Source organism: Bombina bombina, chromosome 9 (genome assembly GCF_027579735.1).
Source record: "Bombina bombina isolate aBomBom1 chromosome 9, aBomBom1.pri, whole genome shotgun sequence".
NCBI classification, from domain to species: Eukaryota; Metazoa; Chordata; class Amphibia; order Anura; family Bombinatoridae; genus Bombina; species Bombina bombina.
The window spans coordinates 70,754,737-70,778,378 of NC_069507.1; the positions used below are offsets into that span (position 1 = coordinate 70,754,737).

At 41.4% G+C, this 23,642-nt stretch overlaps 1 protein-coding gene across 1 annotated transcript in view; it reads right to left on the reverse strand.

The window, feature by feature from the left end:
- The window catches only part of LOC128639941 (lysosomal acid lipase/cholesteryl ester hydrolase), an 84,506-nt gene that overhangs the window by 12,846 nt on the left and 48,018 nt on the right, over nucleotides 1–23,642 (reverse strand). The window contains exon 6 of the mRNA XM_053692211.1: nucleotides 21,720–21,856. Coding sequence (XP_053548186.1) covers nucleotides 21,720–21,856 — 137 coding nt within the window. The remainder of the gene's footprint in view (nucleotides 1–21,719; nucleotides 21,857–23,642) is intronic.

The following is a 23,642-nucleotide window of genomic DNA, read 5'->3' on the forward strand; positions in this document are numbered from 1 at the left end:
CTTCTACCAAAAAAAAACAACTCATGCTTTTTTGGTTTTGTTTAAAGAATGCATTGCACAAACAGAAAATAATCCATGCTCACAACCTATATTGTGATATTAAGGCAACTATAAAGAATTGGTACACTAATTTGAACTTTAAAGTGATTGTAAAGTTACCTGATATGTACCTGGGATGTGTAAGGAGAAAGCAAAATAGGGTAACTTTCATTCATCAATATCTTCTAAATCGCATATTTTTAAAAAAACATAATTTATGCTTACCTGATAAATTTATTTCTCTTGTAGTGTGTTCAGTCCACGGATCATCCATTACTTATGGAATATATTCTCTCCCCAACAGGAAATTGCAAGAGGATCACCCAAGCAGAGCTGCTACATAGCTCCTCCCCTCACATGTCATATTCAGTCATTCGACCAAAACAAGACGAGAAAGGAGGAACCATAGGGTGCAGTGGTGACTGACGTTTTAAATAAAATTTAGATCTTCCTTAAAAGACAGGGCGGGCCGTGGACTGAACACACTACAAGAGAAATAAATTTATCAGGTAAGCATAAATTATGTTTTCTCTTGTTAAGTGTGTTCAGTCCACGGATCATCCATTACTTATGGGATACCAATACCAAAGCCAAGTACACGGATGATGGGAGGGACAAGGCAGGCACTTAAACGGAAGGAACCACTGCCTGTAGAACCTTTCTCCCAAAAACAGCCTCCGAAGAAGCAAAAGTGTCAAATTTGTAAAATTTCGAAAAAGTGTGAAGCGAAGACCAAGTCGCAGCCTTGCAAATCTGTTCAACAGAGGCCTCATTCTTGAAGGCCCAGGTGGAAGCCACAGCTCTAGTGGAATGAGCTGTAATTCTTTCAGGGGGCTGCTGTCCAGCAGTCTCATAGGCTAAACGTATTATGCTACAAAGCCAAAATGAGAGAGAGGTTGCCGAAGCTTTTTGACCTCTCCTCTGTCCAGAGTAAACGACAAACAGGGAAGAAGTTTGACGAAAATCTTTAGTTGCCTGTAAATAGAATTTCAGGGCACGGACTACATTCAGATTATGCAAAAGTCGTTCCTTCCTTGAAGAAGGATTAGGACATAATGACGGAACAACAATCTCCTGATTGATATTCCTGTTAGAGACTACCTTAGGTAAAAACCCAGGTTTAGTACGCAGAACTACCTTGTCTGAATGGAAAATCAGATAAGGAGAATCACAGTGCAAGGCAGACAATTCCGAGACTCTTCGAGCCGAGGAAATAGCCATCAAAAATAGAACTTTCCAAGATAAAAGTTTAATATCAACGGAATGAAGGGGTTCAAACGGAACTCCTTGAAGAACTTTAAGAACCAAGTTTAAACTCCACGGAGGAGCAACAGTTTTAAACATAGGCTTAATCCTAGCTAAAGCTTGACAAAAGGCCTGGACGTCTGGAACTTCTGCCAGACGCTTGTGCAAAAGAATAGACAGAGCAGAAATCTGTCCCTTTAAAGAACTAGCTGATAAGCCTTTTTCCAAACCCTCTTGGAGAAAAGACAATATCCTTGGAATCCTAATCTTACTCCATGAGTAACTCTTGGATTCGCACCAATACAGGTATTTACGCCATATCTTATGGTAGATTTTTCTGGCAACAGGCTTTCGTGCCTGTATCAAAGTATCAATAACTGACTCGGAGAAACCACGCTTTGATAGGATCAAGCGTTCAATCTCCACGCAGTCAGTCTCAGAGAAATTAGATTTGGATGATTGAAAGGAACTTGTATTAGAAGGTCTTTCCTCAAAGGTAGAGTCCATAGAGGACAGGACGACATGACCACTAGGTCTGCATACCAGGTCCTGCGTGGCCACGCAGGCGCTATCAGAATCACCGATGCTCTCTCCTGTTTGATCTTGGCAATCAGTCGAGGGAGCAGAGGAAACGGTGGAAACACATAAGCCATGTTGAAGAACCAAGGAGCTGCTAGAGCATCTATCAGCTTCACTCCCGGGTCCCTGGACCTCGAACCGTAAAGAGGAAGTTTGGCATTCTGGCGAGACGCCATGAGATCCAGATCTGGTTTGCCCCAACGATGGACCAGTTGAGCAAATACCTCCGGATGGAGTTCCCACTCCCCCGGATGAAAAGTCTGACGACTTAGAAAGTCCGCCTCCCAGTTCTCCACTCCTGGGATGTGGATCGCTGACAAGTGGCAAGAATGAGACTCTGCCCAGCGAATTATCTTTGAGACTTCCAACATCGCTAGGGAGCTCCTGGTTCCCCCTTGATGGTTGATATAAGCCACAGTCGTGATGTTGTCCGACTGAAATCTGATGAACCTCAGTGTTGCTAGCTGAGGCCAAGCTAGAAGAGCGTTGAATATTGCCCTTAGCTCCAGAATATTTATTGGGAGGAGTTTCTCCTCCTGAGTCCAAGATCCCTGAGCCTTCAGGGAATTCAAGACTGCACCCCAGCCTAGGAGGCTGGCATCTGTTGTCACTATCGTACAATCTGGCCTGCGAAAAGTCATGCCCCTGGACAGATGGACCCGAGATAACCACCAGAGAAGAGAATCTCTGGTCTCTTGATCCAGATTTAGTAGAGGGGACAAATCTGAGTAATCCCCATTCCACTGACTTAGCATGCACAACTGCAGCGGTCTGGGATGCAGGCGCGCAAATGGCACTATGTCCATTGCCGCTACCATTAAGCCGATTACTTCCATGCACTGAGCCACTGACGGGCGTGGAATGGAATGAAGGACCCGGCAAGCATCTAAGAGTTTTGATAACCTGGCCTCCGTCAGGTAAATTTTCATTTTTACAGAATCTATCAGAGTCCCTAGGAAGGAGACTCTTGTGAGTGGTGATAGAGAACTCTTTTCCACGTTCACCTTCCACCCATGCGACCTCAGAAATGCCAGAACTATCTCTGTATGAGACTTGGCAATTTGCAAGCTTGTCGCCTGTATCAGGATGTCGTCTAGATACGGAGCCACCGCTATGCCTCGCGGTCTTAGAACCACCAGAAGAGAGCCCAGCACCTTTGTAAAGATTCTCGGGGCCGTAGCCAACCCGAAGGGAAGAGCTACAAACTGGTAATGCCTGTCTAGGAAGGCAAATCTGAGGAACCGATGATGATCCTTGTGAATCGGTATGTGAAGGTAGGCATCCTTTAAATCCACCGTGGTCATGTACTGACCCTCTTGGATCATGGTTAGGATAGTCCGAATAGTTTCCATTTTGAATGATGGAACTCTTAGGAATTTGTTTAAAATCTTTAGGTCCAAAATTGGCCTGAAGGTACCCTCTTTCTTGGGAACCACAAACAGATTTGAATAAAATCCCTGTCCTTGTTCCGTCCGCGGAACTGGGTGGATCACTCCCATTACTAGGAGGTCTTGTACGCAACATAGGAATGCCTCTTTCTTTATTTGGTTTTCTGATAACCTTGAAAGATGAAATCTCCCTAGAGGAGGAGAAGTCTTGAAGTCCAGAAGATATCCCTGAGATATGATCTCCAACGCCCAGGGATCCTGGACATCTCTTGCCCACGCCTGGGCGAAGAGAGAAAGTCTGCCCCCCACTAGATCCGTTTCCGGATAGGGGGCCATCCCTTCATGCTGTCTTAGGGGCAGGAGCAGGTTTTCTGGCCTGCTTGCCCTTGTTCCAGGACTGGTTAGTTTTCCAGGCCTGTCTGTAACGAGCAACAGTTCCTTCCTGTTTTGGAGCGGAGGAAGTTGACGTCGCTCCTGCCTTGAAGTTTCGAAAGGCACGAAAATTAGACTGTTTGGCCTTTGATTTGGCCTTGTCCTGAGGAAGGGTATGACCCTTACCTCCCGTAATGTCAGCGATAATTTCTTTCAAGCCGGGCCCGAATAAGGTTTGCCCCTTGAAAGGAATATTAAGCAATTTAGATTTAGAAGTCACATCAGCTGACCAGGATTTAAGCCATAACGCTCTGCGCGCTTGAATGGCAAAACCGGAATTCTTAGCCGTTAGTTTAGTTAGATGTACAATGGCATCAGAAACAAAAGCATTAGCTAGCTTAAGTGCTTTAAGCTTATCCATAATTTCATCCAATGGAGCTGAGTGGATGGCCTCTTCTAGAGACTCAAACCAAAATGCCGCAGCAGCAGTGACAGGCGCAATGCATGCAAGGGGCTGTAAGATAAAACCTTGTTGAACAAACATTTTCTTAAGATAACCCTCCAATTTTTTATCCATTGGATCCGAAAAAGCACAACTATCTTCCACCGGGATAGTGGTACGCTTAGCTAAAGTAGAAACTGCTCCCTCCACCTTAGGGACCGTCTGCCATAAGTCCCGTGTAGTGGCGTCTATTGGAAACATTTTTCTAAATATAGGAGGTGGGGAAAAGGGCACACCAGGTCTATCCCACTCCTTGCTAATAATTTCTGTAAGTCTTTTAGGTATAGGAAAAACATCGGTACACACCGGTACTGCATAGTATCTATCCAGCCTACATAATTTCTCTGGAATCGCAACTGTATTACAGTCATTCAGAGCCGCTAAAACCTCCCCTAGCAATACACGGAGGTTCTCAAGCTTAAATTTAAAATTAGAGATCTCTGAATCCGGTTTCCCTGGATCAGATCCGTCACCTACAGAATGAAGCTCTCCGTCCTCATGTTCTGCAAACTGTGACGCAGTATCAGACATGGCTCTCGAAACACCAGCGCGCTCTATTCTTACCCCAGAGTGATCGCGCTTGCCTCTTAATTCTGGCAATTTAGATAATACTTCTGTCAGGGTATTATTCATAATATTAGCCATGTCTTGTAATGTGATTTGTATGGCCGTCCTATAAAAAACACCACAGACCTCTCACAATATCCTATCTATTAGGTTGCAAGAGAATGACTGAATATGACATGTGAGGGGAGGAGCTATGTAGCAGCTCTGCTTGGGTGATCCTCTTGCAATTTCCTGTTGGGGAGAGAATATATTCCATAAGTAATGGATGATCCGTGGACTGAACACACTTAACAAGAGAAACAAACTACTTTTACTTTTTTTATACCCTCCGCCCGCAAAGCACCGGCCTTTATTGATTATAATAATGAATCCGTGTTTATCGAATCCTAGCGTGCCCCCTTTGGCGTCCATCGAGTCAGTACCACGGTTACTTTTGTGCATGCACTTTATTTCCCCAAGAATTTCTGAACCGTGGGAGTGGTTACTGACTTAATGGACGCCAAAGGGGGCACGCTAGGATTCGATAAACACGGATTCATTATTATAATCAATAAAGGCCGGTGCTTTGTGGGCGGAGGGTATAAAAAAAGTAAAAGTAGTTGTTTTTTAAAAAATATGCGATTTAGAAGATATTGATAAATGAAAGTTACCCTATTTTGCTTTCTCCTTAAAAATCCCGTTAAGCGTATCAGGTAACTTTACAATCACTTTAACCCCTTAATGACCGAGGACGTGCAGGGTACGTCCTCAAAAAAAAGGCAGTTAACGCCTGAGGACGTACCCTGCACGTCCTCGGTGTGGAAAGCAGCTGGAAGCGATCCTGCTCGCTTCCAGCTGCTTTCCGGTTATTGCAGTGATGCCTCGATATGGAGGCATCCTGCAATAACCATACATGGCCAACCGATGCAGAGAGAGCCACTCTGTGGCCCTCTCTGCACCGGACATCGATGGCCGGTATCGTTGGTGGGTGGGAGCCGAATTGGGAGGCGGGTGGGCGGCCATCGGTGTTGCGCGTGACGTCATGGGGGGCGGGATCGGGATCGTCGGGGGCGCGCACGGGCGCGCGCGCGTGCACGGGGGGTGGCGGCCGGGCGCGTGCACGGGGCGGGAGAGGGTGGGAACCGCTACACTACAGAAAAGTAGAAAAGGAAAAGGAAAAAAAAAAAATAAATAAACTTTTTTTAAAAAACATCTAAGGGATCTGGAAGGGGTGGGGGGTTGGTCTTGGGGGGGGGGGGGAAAGCTACACTACAGAAAAGGGACATATTTTATTTAAAAAAAAGCATTTTTTTTCACTAAACTGGGTACTGGCAGACAGCTGCCAGTACCCAAGATGGCGCACATTAAGTCAGAGGGGGAGGGTTAGAGAGCTGTTTAGTGGGGGATCAGTGAGGTTGGGGGCTAAGGGGGATCCCTACACAGAAGCATATGTAAATATGCTAACAAAAAATGCACAAAAAAGCCCAAATATACCTTTTATTTTAGTACTGGCAGAGTTTCTGCCAGTACTTAAGATGGCGGGGACATTTGTGGGGTAGGGGAGGGAAGAGAGATGTTTGGGAGGGATCAGGGGGTCTGATGTTTCAGGTGGGAGGCTGATCTTTACACTAAAGCTAAAATTAACCCTGCAAGCTCCCTACAAGCTACCTAATTAACCCCTTCACTGCTAGCCATAATACACGTGTGATGCGCAGCGCCATTTAGCAGCATTCTAATTACCAAAAAGCAACTCCAAAGTCATATATGTCTGCTATTTCTGAACAAAGGGGATCCCAGAGAAGCATTTACAACCATTTGTGCCATAATTGCACAAGCTGTTTGTAAATTATTTCAGTGAGAAACCTAAAATTGTGAAAAATTTTACGTTTTTTTTTAATTTGATCGCATTTGGCGGTGAAATGGTGGCATGAAATATACCAAAATGGGCCTAGATCAATACTTGGGGTTGTCTACTACACTACACTAAAGCTAAAATTACCCCAAAAAGCTCCTTACATGCTCCCTAATTAACCCCTTCACTGCTGGGCATAATACACGTGTGGTGCGCAGTGGCATTTAGCGGCCTTCTAATTACCAAAAAGCAATGCCAAAGCCATATATGTATGCTATTTCTGAACAAAGGGGATCCCAGAGAAGAATTTACAACCATTTATGCCATAATTGCACAAGCAGTATGTAAATAATTTCAGTGAGAAACTGAAAGTTTGTGAAAAAATTTGTGAAAAAGTGAACAATTTTTTGTATTTGATCGCATTTGGCGGTGAAATGGTGGCATGAAATATACCAAAATGGGCCTAGATCAATAATTTGGGATGTCTTCTAAAAAAAAATATATACATGTCAATGGATATTCAGGGATTCCTGAAAGATATTAGTGTTCTAATGTAACTAGCGTTAATTTTGAAAAAAAATGGTTTGAAAATAGCAAAGTGCTACTTGTATTTATGGCCCTATAAGTTACAAAAAAAGCAAAGAAGATGTAAACATTGGGTATTTCTAAACTCAGGACAAAATTTAGAAACAATTTAGCATGGGTGTTTTTTGGTGGTTGTAGATATGTAACAGATTTTGGGGTTCAAAGTTAGAAAAAGTGTGTTTTTTTCCATTTTTCCTCATATTTTATAATTTTTTTTATAGTAAATGATAAGATATGATGAAAATAATGGTATTTTTAGAAAGTCCATTTAATGGCGAGAAAAACGGTATATAATATGTGTGGGTACAGTAAATGAGTAAGAGGAAAATTTCAGCTAAACACAAACACCGCAGAAATGTAAAAATAGCCTTGGTCCCAAACGGACAGAAAATGGAAAAGTGCTCTGGTCACTAAGGGGTTAAAGGGACAGTCAAGTCCAAAAAAAAAACTTTCATGTTTTAAATAGGGCATGCAATTTTAAACAACTTCCCAATTTACTTTTATCACCAATTTTGCTTTGTTCTCTTGGTATTCTTAGTTGAAAGCTAAAACTAGGAGGTTCATATGCTAATTTCTTAGACCTTGAAGACTGCCTCAATCTGAATACATTTTGACCACTAGAGGGCATTAGTTCACATGTTTCATATAGATAACATTGAGCTCATGCACGTAAAGTGACCTAGGACTGAGCACTGATTGGCTAAACTGCATGTCTGTCAAAATAACTGAAATAAGGGGGCAGTCAGCAGAAGCTTAGATACAAGGTAATCACAGAGGTTAAAAGTATATTAATATAACTGTGTGGGTTAGGCAAAACTGGGGAATGGGTAATAACATAATTTATGCTTACCTGATAAATTCCTTTCTCCTGTAGTGTGGTCAGTCCACGGGTCATCATTACTTCTGGGATATTAACTCCTCCCCAACAGGAAGTGCAAGAGGATCACCCAGCAGAGCTGCTATATAGCTCCTCCCCTCTACGTCACACCCAGTCATTCGACCGAGAACCAACGAGAAAGGAGAAACTAAAGGGTGCAGTGGTGACTGGAGTATAATTTAAAAATTTAGACCTGCCATAAAAAACAGGGCGGGCCGTGGACTGACCACACTACAGGAGAAAGGAATTTATCAGGTAAGCATAAATTATGTTTTCTCCTGTTAAGTGTGGTCAGTCCACGGGTCATCATTACTTCTGGGATACCAATACCAAAGCTAAAGTACACGGATGACGGGAGGGACAGGCAGGATCTTTATACGGAAGGAACCACTGCCTGAAGAACCTTTCTCCCAAAAACAGCCTCCGAAGAAGCAAAAGTGTCAAATTTGTAAAATTTGGAAAAAGTATGAAGAGAAGACCAAGTTGCAGCCTTGCAAATCTGTTCAACAGAGGCCTCATTCTTAAAGGCCCAAGTGGAAGCCACAGCTCTAGTAGAATGAGCTGTAATTCTTTCAGGAGGCTGCTGTCCAGCAGTCTCATAAGCTAAACGTATTATGCTACAAAGCCAAAAAGAGAGAGAGGTAGCAGAAGCTTTTTGACCTCTCCTCTGACCAGAATAAACGACAAACAGGGAAGACGTTTGTCGAAAATCTTTAGTTGCCTGTAAATAAAATTTCAGGGCACGGACTACATCTAGATTGTGTAGAAGACGTTCCTTCTTTGAAGAAGGATTAGGACACAAAGATGGAACAACAATCTCTTGATTGATATTCCTGTTAGTGACCACCTTAGGTAAGAACCCAGGTTTAGTACGCAGAACTACCTTGTCTGAATGAAAAATCAGATAAGGAGAATCACAATGTAAGGCAGATAACTCAGAGACTCTTCGAGCCGAGGAAATAGCCATTAAAAACAGAACTTTCCAAGATAACAATTTGATATCAATGGAATGAAGGGGTTCAAACGGAACACCCTGTAAAACGTTAAGAACTAAGTTTAAACTCCATGGTGGAGCAACAGTTTTAAACACAGGCTTAATCCTGGCCAAAGCCTGACAAAAAGCCTGAACGTCTGGAACTTCTGACAGACGTTTGTGTAAAAGAATGGACAGAGCGGAGATCTGTCCCTTTAAGGAACTAGCGGATAAACCCTTTTCTAAACCTTCTTGTAGAAAAGACAATATCCTAGGAATCCTAACCTTACTCCATGAGTAACTCTTGGATTCGCACCAATATAAGTATTTACGCCATATTTTATGGTAAATCTTTCTGGTAACAGGCTTCCTAGCCTGTATTAAGGTATCAATTACTGACTCAGAAAATCCACGTTTTGATAAAATCAAGCGTTCAATTTCCAAGCAGTCAGCTTCAGAGAAATTAGATTTTGATGTTTGAAGGGACCCTGGATCAGAAGGTCCTGTCTCAGAGGCAGAGACCAAGGTGGACAGGATGACATGTCCACTAGATCTGCATACCAAGTCCTGCGTGGCCACGCGGGCGCTATTAGAATCACCGATGCTCTCTCCTGTTTGATTCTGGCAATCAACCGAGGAAGCATCGGGAAGGGTGGAAACACATAAGCCATCCCGAAGGTCCAAGGTGCTGTCAAAGCATCTACCAGGACCGCTCCCGGATCCCTGGATCTGGACCCGTAACAAGGAAGCTTGGCGTTCTGTCGAGACGCCATGAGATCTATCTCTGGTTTGCCCCAACGTCGAAGTATTTGGGCAAAGACCTCCGGATGAAGTTCCCACTCCCCCGGATGAAAAGTCTGACGACTTAGGAAATCCGCCTCCCAGTTCTCCACTCCCGGGATGTGGATTGCTGACAGGTGGCAAGAGTGAGACTCTGCCCAGCGAATTATCTTTGATACTTCCATCATCGCTAGGGAGCTTCTTGTCCCTCCTTGATGGTTGATGTAAGCTACAGTCGTGATGTTGTACGACTGAAACCTGATGAACCCCCGAGTTGTTAACTGGGGCCAAGCCAGAAGGGCATTGAGAACTGCTCTCAATTCCAGAATGTTTATTGGCAGGAGACTCTCCTCCTGAGTCCATGATCCCTGAGCCTTCAGAGAATTCCAGACAGCGCCCCAACCTAGTAGGCTGGCGTCTGTTGTTACAATTGTCCAATCTGGCCTGCTGAATGGCATCCCCCTGGACAGATGTGGCCGAGAAAGCCACCATAGAAGAGAATTTCTGGTCTCTTGATCCAGATTCAGAGTAGGGGACAAATCTGAGTAATCCCCATTCCACTGACTTAGCATGCACAATTGCAGCGGTCTGAGATGTAGGCGTGCAAAGGGTACTATGTCCATTGCTGCTACCATTAAGCCGATCACCTCCATGCATTGAGCCACTGACGGGTGTTGAATGGAATGAAGGACACGGCATGCATTTTGAAGCTTTGTTAACCTGTCTTCTGTCAGGTAGATCTTCATTTCTACAGAATCTATAAGAGTCCCCAAGAAAGGAACTCTTGTGAGTGGAAAGAGAGAACTCTTCTTTTCGTTCACCTTCCATCCATGCGACCTTAGAAATGCCAGTACTAACTCTGTATGAGACTTGGCAGTTTGAAAGCTTGAAGCTTGTATCAGAATGTTGTCTAGGTACGGAGCTACCGAAATTCCTCGCGGTCTTAGTACCGCCAGAAGAGCACCCAGAACCTTTGTGAAGATTCTTGGAGCCGTAGCCAATCCGAATGGAAGAGCTACAAACTGGTAATGCCTGTCTAGGAAGGCAAACCTTAGATACCGGTAATGATCTTTGTGAATCGGTATGTGAAGGTAAGCATCCTTTAAATCCACTGTGGTCATGTACTGACCCTTTTGGATCATGGGTAGGATTGTCCGAATAGTTTCCATTTTGAACGATGGAACTCTTAGGAATTTGTTTAGGATCTTTAAATCCAAGATTGGTCTGAAGGTTCCCTCTTTCTTGGGAACCACAAACAGATTTGAGTAAAACCCCTGTCCGTGTTCCGAACCGGATGGATCACTCCCATTAGTAAAAGATCTTGTACACAGCGTAGAAACGCCTCTTTCTTTATTTGGTTTGTTGACAACCTTGACAGATGAAATCTCCCTTTTGGGGGAGAGGATTTGAAGTCCAGCAGATATCCCTGAGATATGATCTCTAACGCCCAGGGATCCTGGACATCTCTTGCCCAAGCCTGGGCGAAGAGAGAAAGTCTGCCCCCCACTAGATCCGTTCCCGGATCGGGGGCCCTCAATTCATGCTGTCTTAGGGGCAGCAGCAGGTTTTCTGGCCTGCTTGCCCTTGTTCCAGGACTGGTTAGGTCTCCAGCCTTGTCTGTAGCGAGCAACAGCTCCTTCCTGTTTTGGTGCAGAGGAAGTTGATGCTGCTCCTGCCTTGAAATTACGAAAGGAACGAAAATTAGACTGTCTAGCCCTAGGTTTGGCTCTGTCTTGAGGCAGGGCATGGCCTTTACCTCCTGTAATGTCAGCAATAATTTCTTTCAAACCGGGCCCGAATAGGGTCTGCCCTTTGAAAGGTATGTTAAGCAATTTAGATTTAGAAGTAACGTCAGCTGACCAGGATTTTAGCCACAGTGCTCTGCGTGCCTGAATGGCGAATCCGGAATTCTTAGCCGTAAGTTTAGTTAAATGTACTACGGCATCTGAAACAAATGAATTAGCTAGCTTAAGTGTTTTAAGCTTGTTTGAAATCTCATCTATAGTTATTGAGTCAAGAGTCTCTTCCAGGGACTCGGACCAAAAAGCGGCCGCGGCCGTGACAGACGCAATACATGCAAGGGGTTGCAATATAAAACCTTGTTGAACAAACATTTTCTTAAGGTAACCCTCTAATTTTTTATCCATTGGATCTGAAAAGGCACAGCTATCCTCCACCGGGATAGTGGTACGCTTAGCCAGAGTAGAAACCGCTCCCTCCACCTTAGGGACCGTCTGCCATAAGTCCTGTGTGGTGGCGTCTATTGGAAACATTTTTCTAAATACAGGAGGGGGGGAAAAGGGTACACCGGGCCTATCCCACTCCTTAGTAATTATCTCTGTAAGCCTCTTAGGTATAGGAAATACGTCAGTACTCGCCGGTACCGCATAGTATCTATCCAGCCTACATAATTTCTATGGGATTGCAACGGTGTTACAATCATTCAGAGCCGCTAATACCTCCCCTAGCAGTACACGGAGGTTTTCAAGCTTAAACTTAAAATTAGAAATGTCTGAATCCACTCTATTGGGATCAGAACCGTCACCTGCAGATTGAAGCTCTCCGTCCTCATGTTCTGCATATTGTGACGCAGTATCTGACATGGCCCTATTATTATCAGCGCACTCTGTTCTCACCCCAGAGTGATCACGCTTACCTCTAAGTTCTGGTAATTTAGACAAAACTTCAGTCATAACATTAGCCATGTCCTGTAATGTGATTTGTAATGGCCGCCCTGAAGTACTCGGCGTTACAATATCACGCACCTCCCGAGCGGGAGATGCAGGTACTGACACGTGAGGCAAGTTAGTCGGCATAACTTTCCCCTCGTTGTTTGGTGAATGATGTTCAATTTGTACAGATTGACTTTTATTTAAAGTAGCATCAATGCAATTAGTACATAAATTTCTATTGGGCTCCACCTTGGCTTTATCACATATAGCACAGAGATATTCCTCTGAATCAGACATGTTTAACACACTAGCAATTAAACTAGCAAACTTGGAAATACTTTTCAACTTAATTTACAAGTAATATGAAACACGTACTGTGCCTTTAAGAAGCACAGAAAAAAATTATGACAGTTGAGTAACAATGAACCGGAGAAACTATAAAATCAATTTTTTTCCGGTAAAAACACAATTTAGCAAAGGATTGCCCCCATTAGTAATGGATAACTAACCCTTAAATAGCAGAAAAAAATGTACAGAATATAAACGTTTTTTATCACAGTCAAAGCACAAGCTCACAGGTCTGCTGTGAGTGATTACCTCCCTCAAAATAATTTTTGAAGACCCTTGAGCTTTGTAGAGACGATCCGGATCATGCAGGGAAGAAAACAGACTTGTGACTGAATTTCTGATGCGTAGTAAAAGCGCCAAAAAAGGCCCCTCCCCCTCACACACAACAGTGAGGGAAGATCAGTAAACTGTCTTAAATTAAAATAAACGACAGCCAAGTGGAAAAACAGTGCCCAAAACAATTTTTCACCCAGTACCTCAGATAAATAAACGATTTAACATGCCAGCAAAACGTTTAATATCAAATAAAATGAAGTGTCATTAGAAAGCCTGCTGCTAGTCGTTCCCACTGCAAGTTAGGCTAAAAAATTTTATGTATACAGTCTTATCCCAGTGAAGTGCCATTCCCCAGAATACTGAAGTGTAAATATACATACATGACAGCCTGATACCAGTTGCTACTACTGCATTTAAGGCTGGACTTACATTATATCGGTATTGGCAGTATTTTCTCAGTCAATTCCATTCCTCAGAAAATAATATACTGCTACATACCTCTTTGCAGGTGAACCTGCCCGCTGTCCCCTGATCTGAAGTTTACCTCACTCCTCAGAATGGCCGAGAACAGCAAAATGATCTTAACTACGCCGGCTAAAATCATACAAAAAACTCAGGTAGATTCTTCTTCAAATTCTACCTGAGAAGGAACAACACACTCCGGTGCTGTTTTAAAATAACAAACTTTTGATTGAAGATATAAAAAACATAATTTATGTAAGAACTTACCTGATAAATTCATTTCTTTCATATTAACAAGAGTCCATGAGCTAGTGACGTATGGGATATACATTCCTACCAGGAGGGGCAAAGTTTCCCAAACCTTAAAATGCCTATAAATACACCCCTCACCACACCCACAAATCAGTTTAACGAATAGCCAAGAAGTGGGGTGATAAGAAAAAAAGTGCGAAGCATATAAAATAAGGAATTGGAATAATTGTGCTTTATACAAAAAAATCATAACCACCACAAAAAAGGGTGGGCCTCATGGACTCTTGTTAATATGAAAGAAATGAATTTATCAGGTAAGTTCTTACATAAATTATGTTTTCTTTCATGTAATTAACAAGAGTCCATGAGCTAGTGACGTATGGGATAATGACTACCCAAGATGTGGATCTTTCCACACAAGAGTCACTAGAGAGGGAGGGATAAAATAAAGACAGCCAATTCCTGCTGAAAATAATCCACACCCAAAATAAAGTTTAACAAAAAACATAAGCAGAAGATTCAAACTGAAACCGCTGCCTGAAGAACTTTTCTACCAAAAACTGCTTCAGAAGAAGAAAATACATCAAAATGGTAGAATTTAGTAAAAGTATGCAAAGAGGACCAAGTTGCTGCTTTGCAGATCTGGTCAACCGAAGCTTCATTCCTAAACGCCCAGGAAGTAGATACTGACCTAGTAGAATGAGCTGTAATTCTCTGAGGCGGAATTTTACCCGACTCAACATAGGCAAGATGAATTAAAGATTTCAACCAAGATGCCAAAGAAATGGCAGAAGCTTTCTGGCCTTTCCTAGAACCGGAAAAGATAACAAATAGACTAGAAGTCTTACAGAAAGATTTCGTAGCTTCAACATAATATTTCAAAGCTCTAACAACATCCAAAGAATGCAACGATTTCTCCTTAGAATTCTTAGGATTAGGACATAATGAAGGAACCACAATTTCTCTACTAATGTTGTTGGAATTCACAACTTTTAGGTAAAAATTCAAAAGAAGTTCGCAACACCGCCTTATCCTGATGAAGAATCAGAAAAGGAGACTCACAAGAAAGAGCAGATAATTCAGAAACTCTTCTGGCAGAAGAGATGGCCAAAAGGAACAAAACTTTCCAAGAAAGTAATTTAATATCCAATGAATGCATAGGTTCAAATGGAGGAGCTTGAAGAGCCCCCAGAACCAAATTCAAACTCCAAGGAGGAGAAATTGACTTAATGACAGGCTTTATACGAACCAAAGCTTGTACAAAACAATGAATATCAGGAAGAATAGCAATCTTTCTGTGAAAAAGAACAGAAAGAGCAGAGATTTGACCTTTCAAGGAACTTGCGGACAAACCCTTATCTAAACCATCCTGAAGAAATTGTAATATTCTCGGTATTCTAAAAGAATGCCAAGAAAAATGATGAGAAAGACACCAAGAAATATAAGTCTTCCAGACTCTATAATATATCTCTCTGGATACAGATTTACGAGCCTGTAACATAGTATTAATCACAGAGTCAGAGAAACCTCTTTGACCAAGAATCAAGCGTTCAATCTCCATACCTTTAAATTTAAGGATTTCAGATCCTGATGGAAAAAAGGACCTTGAGACAAAAGGTCTGGTCTTAACGGAAGAGTCCACGGTTGGCAAGAGGCCATCCGGACAAGATCCGCATACCAAAACCTGTGAGGCCATGCCGGAGCTACCAGCAGAACAAACGAGCATTCCTTCAGAATCTTGGAGATTACTCTTGGAAGAAGAACTAGAGGCGGAAAGATATAGGCAGGATGATACTTCCAAGGAAGTGAAAATGCATCCACTGCCTCCGCCTGAGGATCCCGGGATCTGGACAGATACCTGGGAAGTTTCTTGTTTAGATGAGAAGCCATCAGATCTATTTCTGGAAGTTCCCACATTTGAACAATCTGAAGAAATACCTCTGGGTGAAGAGACCATTCGCCCGGATGCAACGTTTGGCGACTGAGATAATCCGCTTTCCAATTGTCCATACCTGGGATATAAACCGCAGAGATTAGACAGGAGCTGGATTCCGCCCAAACCAAAATTCGAGATACTTCTTTCATAGCCAGAGGACTGTGAGTCCCTCCTTGATGATTGATGTATGCCACAGTTGTGACATTGTCTTATCTGAAAACAATGAACAACTCTCTCCTCAGAAGAGGCCAAGACTGAAGAGCTCTGAAAATTGCACGGAGTTCCAAAATATTGATCGGAAATCTCACCTCCTGAGATTCCCAAACCCCTTGTGCCGTCAGATACCCCCACACAGCTCCCCAACCTGAAAGACTTGTATCTGTTGAGATTATAGTCCAGGTCGGAAGAACAAAGAAGCCCCCTGAACTAAACGATGGTGATCTGTCCACCATGTCAGAGAGTGTCGTAAAATCGGTTTAAAGATATTAATTGAGATATCTTTGAGTAATCCCTGCACCATTGGTTCAGCATACAGAGCTGAAGAGGTCGCATGTGAAAACGAGCAAAGGAGATCGCATCTGATGCGGCAGTCCTAAGACCCAATATTTCCATGCATAAGGCTACCAAAGGGAATGATTGTGACTGAAGGTTTTGACAAGCTGATATCAATGTTAAACTTCTCTTGTCTGACAAGGACAGAGTCATAGACACTGAATTTATCTAGAAACCTAAAAAGGTTACCCTTGTCTGAGGAATCAATGAACTGATTGGTAAATTGATCCTCCAACCATGAACTTGAAGAAACAACACAAGTCGATTCGTATGAGATTCTTCGAAAATGAGAAGACTGAGCAAGTACCAAGATATCGTCCAAATAAGGAAATACCAAAACCCTATTCTCTGATTACAGAAAGAAGGGCACCGAGAACCTTTGAAAAAAATTCTTGGAACTGAGGCTAGGCCAAACAGTAGAGCCACAAAACTGGTAATGCTTGTCTAAAAAGAGAATCTCAGACACTAAAAGTGATCTGGATGAATCGGAATATGCAGATACACATCCTGTAAATCTATTGTAGACATATAATGCCCTTGCTAAACAAAAGGCAGGATAGTCCTACAGTAACCATCTTGAATGTTGGTATCCTAACATAACGAATCAATAATGATAGATCCAGAACTGGTCTGAAGGAATTGACCTTCTTTGGTACAATGAAGAGATAAAATAAAACCCCAGCCCCTGTTCCAGAACTGGAACTGGCATAAATACTCCAGCCAACTCTAGATCTGAAACACATTTCAGAAATGCTGAGCCTTGCTGTGTCAACTGGGACACGGGAAAGAAAAGAATCTCTTAGCAGGAGGCCTTAACTTGAAGCCAATTCTGTACCTTTATGAAACAATGTTTCTGAAACCAGAGATTAAGAACGGAATTGATCCAAATTTCTTTGAAGAAAACGTAATCTGCCCCATACCAGCTGAGCTGGAATAAGGGCCGCACCTTCATAGGTACTTAGGAGCTGGCTATAGGTTTCTATAAGGCTTGGATATATTCCAAACTTGGAAATAGTTTCCAAACTGATACCGCTCCTGAGGATGAAGGATCAGGCTTTTGTTCCTTGTTGTGAGGAAAGGAACGAAATGATTATTTACCCTGGAAAGAAAGGGAAAGCAAAGTTGACTTAGAAGACATGTCAGTATTCCAAGTTTAATCCATAAAGCTTTTCTAGCTAAAATAGCTAGAGACATATACCTGACATCAACTCTAATGATATCAAAAGATGGTATCACCAATAAAATTATTAGCATGTTATAGAATAATAATAATGCTATAAAATTATGATCTGTTACTTGTTGCGCTAAAGCTTCTAACCAAAAAGTTGAAGCTGCAGCAACATCCGCTAAAAATATAGCAGGTCTAAGAAGATTACCTGAACATAAGTAAGCTTTTCTTAGAAAAGATTCAATTTTCCTATCTAAAGGATCCTTAAATGAAGTACTATCTGCCATAGGAATAGTAGTACATTAGCAGGAGTAGAGACAGCCCCATAACCTTAGGGATTTTTGTCCCAAAAAACTCTAATCTGTCAGATGGCACAGGATATAATTTGCTTAAACGTCTAGAAGGAGTAAATAAATTACCCAAATTATTCCATTCCCTGGAAATTACTTCAGAAATAGCATCAGGGAGATAAAACACTTCTGGAATAACTACAGGAGATTTAAAAACCTTATTTAAACGTTTACATTTAGTATCAAGAGGACCAGAATCCTCTATTTCTAATGCAAATAACACTTCTTTAAGTAAAGAACGAATAAATTCCATCTTGAACAAATACAAAGATTTATCAGCATCAACCTCTGAGACAGAAACCTCTGAACCAGAAGAACCATTATCAGTATCAGAATGATGATGTTCATTTAAAAATTCATCTGAAAAAAAGAGAAGTTTTAAAAGACTTTTATGTATACTAGAAGGAGAAATAACAGACATAGCCTTCTTAATGGATTTAAAAAATAAAATCTCTTATGTTATCAGGAACACTCTGAAAATTAGATGTTGACGGACAGCAACAGGTAATGTAACAGTACTAAAGGAAATTTTATCTGCATTAATAAGTTTGACATGACATGCAATACAAATAACAGCTGGAGAAAACAGATACCAAAAGTTTATAGCAGACTTAGCTTGGTAGCTCCAGCACTGTGCAGTGATTTTCCTGTAGTATCTTCTGACTCAGTTGCAACGTGGAACATCTTGCAATATGTAAAAGAAAAAAACAACATATAAAGCAAAATTGATCAAATTCCTTAAATGACAGTTTCAGGAATGGGAAAAAAATGCCAGTGAACAAGCTTCTAGCAACCAGAAGCAATAAATAATGAGACTTAAATAATGTGGAGACAAAAATGACGCCCATATTTTTTAGCGCCAAAAAAGACGCCCACATTATTTGGCGCCTAAATGCTTTTGGCGCCAAAAATGACGCCACATCCGGAACGCCGACATCTTTGACGCAAAATAACGTCAAAAAATGACGCAACTTCCGGCGACACGTATGACGCCGGAAACGGAAAAGAATTTTTGCGCCAAAAAAGTCCGCGCCAAGAATGACGCAATAAAATGAAGCATTTTCAGCCCCCGCGAGCCTAACAGCCCACAGGGAAAAAAGTCAAATTTTTGAGGTAAGAAAAAATATGATAATTCAATGCATAATCCCAAATATGAAACTGACTGTCTGGAAATAAGGAAAGTTGAACATTCTGAGTCAAGGCAAATAAATGTTTGAATACATATATTTAGAACTTTATAAATAAAGTGCCCAACCATAGCTTAGAGTGTCACAGAAAATAAGACTTACTTACCCCAGGACACTCATCTACATGTTTGTAGAAAGCCAAACCAGTACTGAAACGAGAATCAGTAGAGGAAATGGTAAATATAAGAGTATATCGTCGATCTGAAAAGGGAGGTAAGAGATGAATCTCTACGACCGATAACAGAGAACCTTATGAAATAGACCCCGTAGAAGGAGATCACTGCATTCAATAGGCAATACTCTCTTCACATCCCTCTGACATTCACTGCACGCTGAGAGGAAAACCGGGCTCCAACTTGCTGCGGAGCGCATATCAACGTAGAATCTAGCACAAACTTACTTCACCACCTCCCTTGGAGGCAAAGTTTGTAAAACTGATTTGTGGGTGTGGTGAGGGGTGTATTTATAGGCATTTTAAGGTTTGGGAAACTTTGCCCCTCCTGGTAGGAATGTATATCCCATACGTCACTAGCTCATGGACTCTTGTTAATTACATGAAAGAAACTAAGTATAATCACCACAGTCCTCTCACACATCCTATCTATTAGTTGGGTGCAAGAGAATGACTGGGTGTGACGTAGAGGGGAGGAGCTATATAGCAGCTCTGCTGGGTGATCCTCTTGCACTTCCTGTTGGGGAGGAGTTAATATCCCAGAAGTAATGATGACCCGTGGACTGACCACACTTAACAGGAGAAAAAGGGATTATCTTTCTTTTTAAACAACAAAAATTCTGGTGTTGACTGTCCCTTTAAGCTGAAGAAAATTGCACACCTAATATGCACAATAAGCTTTTCTTACATAAAAGTATAGGTTGCAAGGGGTGTTCGATTTATTTTTGTAATTACATCCTTACATTTTAAAAAGCCGTTTACCATTGTAAACAGAATTTTGAGAGGCGAACTAAGTCTAGATTAAAAAGATATAGGGTCAACATCATTAATGGCAATAACGCTAACACAATCCCGAAGGCAGGGGAAAATATTTACTTTTTTTGAGTTAAAGGGACATAAAATGTTGGTAGTATGTTGAAGTAACTGCCATGTATGGTCTGCTACAAAGGCAGATTTAAAGGGACAGCCTACAATATAATTGTTATTGCTTTAAAAATTAAAAAAAAAAATATATAATCCCTTTATTACCCATTCCTCAGTTTTGCATAACCAACACTGTTATATTAATATACTTTTTACCTCTGTGACTACCTTGTATCTAAACATCTTTTGACAGCCCCCTGATCAAATGATGATAATAATAATAATCATCATAATCATCATCTATTTATAAAGCGCCAGCAGATAACGCAGCGCTATACAAGTAATAATAAAACATTACAGGGATGCATTACAAACACACAAGTACAGTATTGGGGTACATTACAGTTGTAGGTGCAATAATTGAGTTATACAAAAGGAGAGGAATGCCCTGCCCTTGAGCACAATCAGAAGTAATTCACTTTAAATACAAAGTGGCCTGCAGGTAGAAAGGCTCTCAATCTTACAATCTAAAGGAGAGGGAATGGACACAGAAGGTAAGGAGAAGGGAAATAAGTCTGATATAAGGCAGGGTAAACTGAGAGTGAGTGAAGTGTGTGGCGTGCAAATGAGGGTTGGGAAAGTGTAACAGAATACGGGAAAGTGTCAGTAGAGAGGCTGTGAGTGTGAATTATTGTCTCTATCCTGGTTCATTAGTGACAGTGACATTACTTTTTTATTTTTTTTATCTATTGACTTGCATTTAGTACTGTGTTGTGCTAAATCTTAAATAACTCCTCGGGCGTGAACACAATGTTATCTATATGGTCCACATGAACTAACAGTCTCCTGCTGTGAAAAGCAGCTGTCTTTAGTGGCTTAGAAACAGGCAGAAATGTAGAGGTTTAAATATTCTAAAGTATATTAATCTAACAATATTGGTTGTGCAAAGCTGGGCAATTGGTAGTAAAGGCGTTATCTATCTTTTTAAACAATAACAATTTTAGTGTAGACTGTCCCTTTAATAAAAAGGCTGTTTTCCCTGCTTACACTGCTGCTTGTTCGTGTTTTGTAGATTGTACACAGAGCATACCAAGCAATTATCCCTGTGCACACATTCGCCTGCAAATAGCGCTGATTAAACCTATAAAAAAATAAAAAACGCCAAAGAAGCAGAGTATTGGCTTTCATGGTCCTTTAATTCTGAATTATAGAGGATTAAAAGGGACATGAAACCCAAAATTGTCCTTTCGTGATTCAGATAGAGCAGGCAATTTTAAACAACTTTCTAACTTACTTTTACTGTCAAATTTTCTTAGTTCTCTTGGTATCTTTTGTTTAGTTTAAAAGCAGGGATGTAAGCTTAGGAGCATGCACATGTCTGTAGCACTATATGGCAGCAGTTTTGCAAGAATGTTATCCATTTTTAACACCACTAGAAGGCAGCACTATTTCCTGCTATGTAGTGCTCCACACACCTACCTAGGTATCTCTTTAACAAAGAATACAGTGGGAAAGATAATCGGAGTAAATTGGAAACTTTTTTTTAAAATGATATGCTTGGTCTGAATCCCAAAATACATTTTCCGGGTTTCCTATCCCTTTAAGTACTTACTTATAGTGTCTTATTTTTTATGTATAAAAGGTAACCTGTCGGTTTGTACAGCGCATTCACTTCTTTTCATACTATAAACTATATAGCTAACTGGTTTCAGTGATAGAAGACATAATGCACAAATTCGTACCTTGACAAGGAACTCTGGGAAAATCCCAAGTTTTGCCAGCGGACTGCTGGAGAACTTGACGGTAGCCACCGGAGCGAGGCCAAAGAACATTTTTATCTTATCAGCCAGCTCAGGCATACTTGAGAATGCTATAAAGGCTAATGAAACAGAAAGTTAGTTTTATATTACACTATGTTACCTTCCTGCTTCAAAATATTCTTTTAAAGGGATACTAAACCCAATTTTTTTCTTTTCTGATTCAGATAGAGAAAGCAATTTTAAGCAACTTTCTAATATACTCATATTATCATTTCTTTTTCATTCTCTTGGTATCTTTGTTTGAAAAAGCAGGAATGAAAGCTTAGGAGCCGGCCCATTTTTTGTTTAGAACCCTTGATAGCACTTGCTGATGGTGACTACATTTAGCCACCAATCAGCAAGCGTTAACCAGGTGCTGAACCTAAAATGGGCCGGCTCCTAAGCTTTCATTCCTGCTTTTTAAATAAAGATACCAAGAGAAAGAAGAAATTAAGAGAAAATTAGAAAGTTGCTTAAAATTGCTTGCTCTATCCGAATCATGAAATAAATAAATTGGGTTCAGTATCCCTTTAAGTAAAATTAGCAATAATTCCAGTAACGATGATTATACACAATATGGCTAATCGGGGGGTGTAATGCACTCACCATAAAATTTTATGCAAGTTTGCATCCAACATGCACATACGTTGGCTCGCCTTACTGCATATGGGCCAATTTATGCTAATCATACATGAAATGTTTAAATGTACTTTATGGTTCTTACGGCAGTCTAGCTTCTTGTTTATACAATATTAGGACTATTTTTTCCTTTCAACATTAACAGCTTTGTTTGAGGAAGAGCAATTTCTGCATCTATGCTTAAACCTCAGTGAAGATAAAACATAAATTATGCTTACCAGATCATTTCCTTTCCTTGTGTATGAGGAGAGTCAACGGCTTCATTCTTTACTTCTGGGAAATATAGAACCTGGCCACCAGGAGGAGGCAAAGACACCCCAGCCAAAGGCTTAAATACCTCCCCCACTTCCCTCATCCCCCAGTCCTTCTGCCGAGGGAACAAGGAACAGTAGGAGAAATATCAGGGTATAAAAGGTGCCAGAAGAGCAAAACCAAAATTTAAGTCCGCCCAACGGAGAATTCGTGCAGGGGCCGTGGACTCTCCTCATACAGAAGGAAAGGAAATGATCTGGTAAGCATAATTTATGTTTTCCTTCTTAATTAGAGGAGAGTCCACGGCTTCATTCCTTAATTGTGGGAAACATATACCCAAGCTCTAGAGGACACTGAATGAAAACGGGAGGGTAAAGAGAGAGGCGGACCCTGTTCTGAGGGCACCACAGCCTGCAAAAATCCTTCTCTCAAAAGCTGCTTCTGCCGAAGCAAAAACGCAAAATATGTAAAATTTTTAGAAAAAAAAAATATGTAAGGAAGAACAGGAAGTTGCCCTACAAATCTGATCCCTAAAGGCCTCATTCTCAAAACCCAAGAAGGACCTACAGCTCTAGTTGAATGAGCCTTAATCCTCTGATAAGGCTTGTGTCTCGCTGACTCTATAAGCAAAGTGAGCATGCTCCTCAACCAGAAAAACAAGGAAGTGGACGAGGCTACCTGCCCCTTAAGCTTCCCAGAATAGACACAAACAAGGAGGAAGTTTAACAAAAACTCCTTTGTAGCCTGAAGAAAAAACTTCAAGGCCCGAACCACATCCAAGTTATGAAATAACCACTACTTAGAAGGAGGAGGATTAAGACACAAGGAAGGTAACCACAATCTCCTGATTGATGTTGCGAGGAAGAAAACCTAACCCAGAGAGAACAGCCTTAGCCTCATGAAAAAGGACCTCACATTGCAAGGCAGCCATCTCAGACACTCTGTGCGCTGAAGCAATAGCCAATAGAAAAAAAA